Below are 4,229 nucleotides of genomic sequence, written 5' to 3' on the forward strand. Positions count from 1 at the left end.
ATATAGTTATGTATTATAATATTTATATTATGTATTTATATATAACATAATTTTATTGAATATAAATTAAATATCTAGAAATTTTAATCACTTTCGATATAATTTTCTAGTTGAGGAAAGATGTTGTCCCCAAGACAGCGGAAAACTTCCGCGCGCTTTGTACTGGAGAAAAGGGTTTCGGATACAAGGGCAGCAGTTTCCACAGGGTGATTCCGAATTTCATGTGTCAGGGTGGTGATTTTACCAATCACAACGGCACTGGTGGAAAATCTATCTATGGCGCCAGGTTCGAAGACGAGAACTTTAAGTTGACTCATACTGAACCTGGTATACTATCTATGGCAAATGCTGGCCCCAACACTAACGGCAGCCAGTTCTTTATCACCAGTGCCAAGACTAGCTGGCTCGACGGAAAGCACGTCGTGTTCGGAAAAGTCACCGAAGGAATGGATGTTGTTAGAAAAGTATGATTTTCCTTCTAGCATTTCTTATACGCAATTCTTACAAGCAATTAACATGTATTCTTGTTGTATTATTATATTATCTTATTTATCATTATATATTTATAAATCTTAGATCTTCAATACACAATTTATTTATCAGTTACTTCAAACTCTCTTTATGTAACTTATTTATGAATTTAAAATCCATTTGTGGAATAAGGAAATCGAACCTGAATTATTTATTTACCAGCTCACTGCTTTTATACGGAGTCACGTCTTATTTCAATATTGAATCTTTCAACTCTTCATTTATAAAAATATAGAAAACATTAATATTTTCTTTCTTAAATGTCCTTTTATAAAGACATTTAAGTTTTAGTAGGGTCGAGGAAATATTGAGTCTAGATCTTTCGCTTGATAGGTTAATTTTATAAATATTTATTAGCTTAGCTAACATGCATTATTTATTTTTCTTTTCAGTTGGAGGCTATGGGTTCTCAAAGCGGCAAGACATCCAAAAAGATCATAATAGCGGATAGCGGAGAGTTGTAGATCAACTAGATACTGTAATGACTGCATTTTTATTTAGCTGTTGCATACCTATTTGCTGTCTTTATTACCCTACTTCATCCATTCCTATCGATCAAGATTCTCATCACCGCTAATAATTTACCGAGAAAATTCAAACTTATATAATTTTGTATAAATGAAAGAAATTGCCTGCATAATATTTTTTCTATTTTATTTTAAGTGAGTTCACTTTTTTTGATTAGAAAATAGAGAATTGTTCGCAGTGATTTTTTTTACATGAATTTGCTAATTTTGAAATTTCCTTTGCTTCATTTCACGATCAGTACACCGTGTTTTTATAAGAAATCTGTATTAGACTTTTGTGCGAAATCCATATTCTTCCACGAATACACTCGCTTAGTATCGCTAAGTGATATAGCAGAAAAACACATGCAATGAGCTCAAATTTTACAATTACCATCCTATATTTTAGTGAGTGTTCAAAATATGAATATCTTCAATACTAAGATAGGTATTTCAAAGATTAAAAATCAGTGATTGATGTATTGATTCCAGTGTGTTAACCGATGCATTTCTCTTTAACGTTATATATTCTTTTAATTTTACATATGTATAATACATATAAATGTATAACACGATTAGAGAATTCTCATTGTATGTTTTTTTTATAAATATAAACCATTCCTCTTCTCTGCCGAAAATCAAAGGCATCCCGCATCGCCTATCGTAATGCAGGCAATGCCTGAAAGCGATACCATCTTACTGTAATACAACACCAAGTTGAAAAATGTAGTTGCAACAGTCCGAAAAGTTTCGATTTCTTAAAAATAAAATTGTTTTCAGAAAGAAAAATAGTTGTACGTTATTTGTACATCATTTATTATAATTTTCAATAGCTATATTGGATACTGTACTCGATTTATATATCTCCTCTAGAGAGATAAATTCTTCCAAGATAAATATTTTCCTGAAGAAATTCAGATGACAACTAATCTTTTTTTATCCTTTATTGCGACATCTAAGCTAAGGTTGGGGAAATCCATATATGAATAATACACTGTTTGCAACATTTACGATCAACGTATATTTTACTTTTTTCTTCATATTCATGTTTCATCAATCTGCTGCGAGAACATTGATAGAACGTATAGCACCAATACTATTTACAACTTTAGGACACTTCGATAATCTAAATAACATACGAACAGGTGATGCACTATTCTAAACAGTATGCAAGCGGATTTTATCCATGCTTTTCGAACACAATCATAAGAATTATAATGAGGCTCATTTGTCAATTAATTTTATGATTTTTTTTTCATATTGTTACTAAATTAATATAAATTTATTCACTTTCTCTCTTTCTAAATCAATCGAATATTCTTATCAGGAGGTTAAAGAGTCATAAATATATATCTATGTTAATTCTGACGCAAATAACAAGTATTTGTTTTTTTTCTCATTTTTTCAATCTCGCCAATAATTAATTTTAGTAGAATCGTATAGGGAATTAAGGATTAAGGATTACGACATTCAGAAAAAACTTGCTATCTGCGTCAGAGATTATTTATTTGAGATTATTACTCAATCCAGTAAGACAAAATAACACTTTTGGTCTTTTAATTATTTCGTTTAATAATTTGTACTTCCATCTTTATTTTATTTGCTTACGCTGCTTTTCGTTCAATAATTTTTATGTGATATGAAGGAGAACTATAGACTTAGGCGGATTTATATAGACTCTAATTACCAATCGAAGAACATTTAAGTATTTTTACTCTACTCACATCACATGTTTTTCATAAATGAGTTCTGAAGTTCATATAGATCAAGGTCAATCACATTACGCAATCAATTCCGTATAGATTTCAAAATTCTCGATAACAACAATTATTATCTTTGAAACATTTTTTAACATTGATATATCAAGAGACGTATAAGTATCGAAATAATGCGTAATCTATAAGTCACACCGTTTCATTTAAATATTTTTTATTGTAAATTTTCAAATAAATATTTATGACTGTTGTTATTTAAAGCGACACATAAAGTTCACACTTATTACATTCTGAGCTACTAATTTAATATAAATTGAAGAGGTTTCAAATTCTTAATAAAGCAGCATGAATATGAGGAACCATGTCTATTGTCATTCTAATCACACCGCAACGGAGCGAGACTAGATCAATAAAATTATTGATTGCACATCAATCAAGAAATACTAATTTAATACTAGAAATTGCATTTAGTACACTATTGTTCGACTATTGTCAGATATTCTAAGAACAGAACGTAAAAAATTCTCTGAGAATTAAAATATAATTGGATGAGAAAAAATTTGAATATATATAGAAAGATAACGTATTTTCTCTATTTCAATAAAGAAAGAATTTTGCTGTAGTCTCTATAAAAAAATTTAGATAGATACGGATCTTAGAATAATTTTGTCAAATGTTAGACCACAAAAATAATTATGTAGAAAACTCAAGCATGATGAAAGCAATACTGCAAAAAGTTTTGACACTCTAGCTAGCAATCAGTTTGAGCATTCTACATAATTATTTTGATATTCCAACAAAATCATTATATCTAGCTAAATTTTTAGATATTTCAATTCCTTTCTTTAAGTTTCCTTATAAAATTTAAGAAAACAAAATTATCAAATACAAGCACAATTAAGAAACAGAATAAAACCGAAAAATATATGTTTGCAGTACATATCGTGATATTCAGTTCCATTCATAGTTTTCATTTATGACTCTGCTAAATGTGTGTTTAATTAATTTGCATCGCATTCGCTACATTCTACCTTTGAAACATAAAATTCTCGAGAGACTGCGACATGAATATCTTTTACATTTCTGCTTGAAACATACACGCGTACATCCACCCACTCACACTACATATACATATACACACAGCAATGTGTATACACCTCGTGTAGATCGTTGCTGTAGATTGTTATTAAATTTACATGATGATTTTTATACACATATCTCTACATATATCATGTACTTCTATTCAGTAATCAGTGGCGGTTCGTGCGGTTGAAATAATGTCGAGGAACGTCGACCGAGAGGAGCAGAAAAACATAGCAATCCGATTAATGAAACAGGAAGAAAGACGATAAAATTACCGCCTCATGTAATTAACCGGACCAGCCGCCACTTTCTGTGTGCCTCTTTCAGAATATATATTTTACGTATATGTATATATATATGTATATATATATATATATATATATATATATATACA

The 4,229-nt window shown here is 29.8% G+C and overlaps 1 protein-coding gene across 1 annotated transcript in view; it reads left to right on the forward strand.

The window, feature by feature from the left end:
* Window positions 1-1,826, forward strand: part of LOC105622223 (peptidyl-prolyl cis-trans isomerase-like) — a 7,570-nt gene extending 5,744 nt beyond the window's left edge. Inside the window, exons 2-3 of the mRNA XM_012203648.1 lie at window positions 117-464; window positions 924-1,826. Of these exons, the coding sequence (XP_012059038.1) occupies window positions 117-464; window positions 924-995 (420 nt within the window). The 3' untranslated portion in view covers window positions 996-1,826. The remainder of the gene's footprint in view (window positions 1-116; window positions 465-923) is intronic.
* The last annotated feature ends 2,403 nt before the right edge of the window (window positions 1,827-4,229 follow it).

This window comes from Atta cephalotes, assembly GCF_000143395.1.
Source record: "Atta cephalotes unplaced genomic scaffold scaffold00041, whole genome shotgun sequence".
In the NCBI taxonomy this organism is placed as follows: Eukaryota; Metazoa; Arthropoda; class Insecta; order Hymenoptera; family Formicidae; genus Atta; species Atta cephalotes.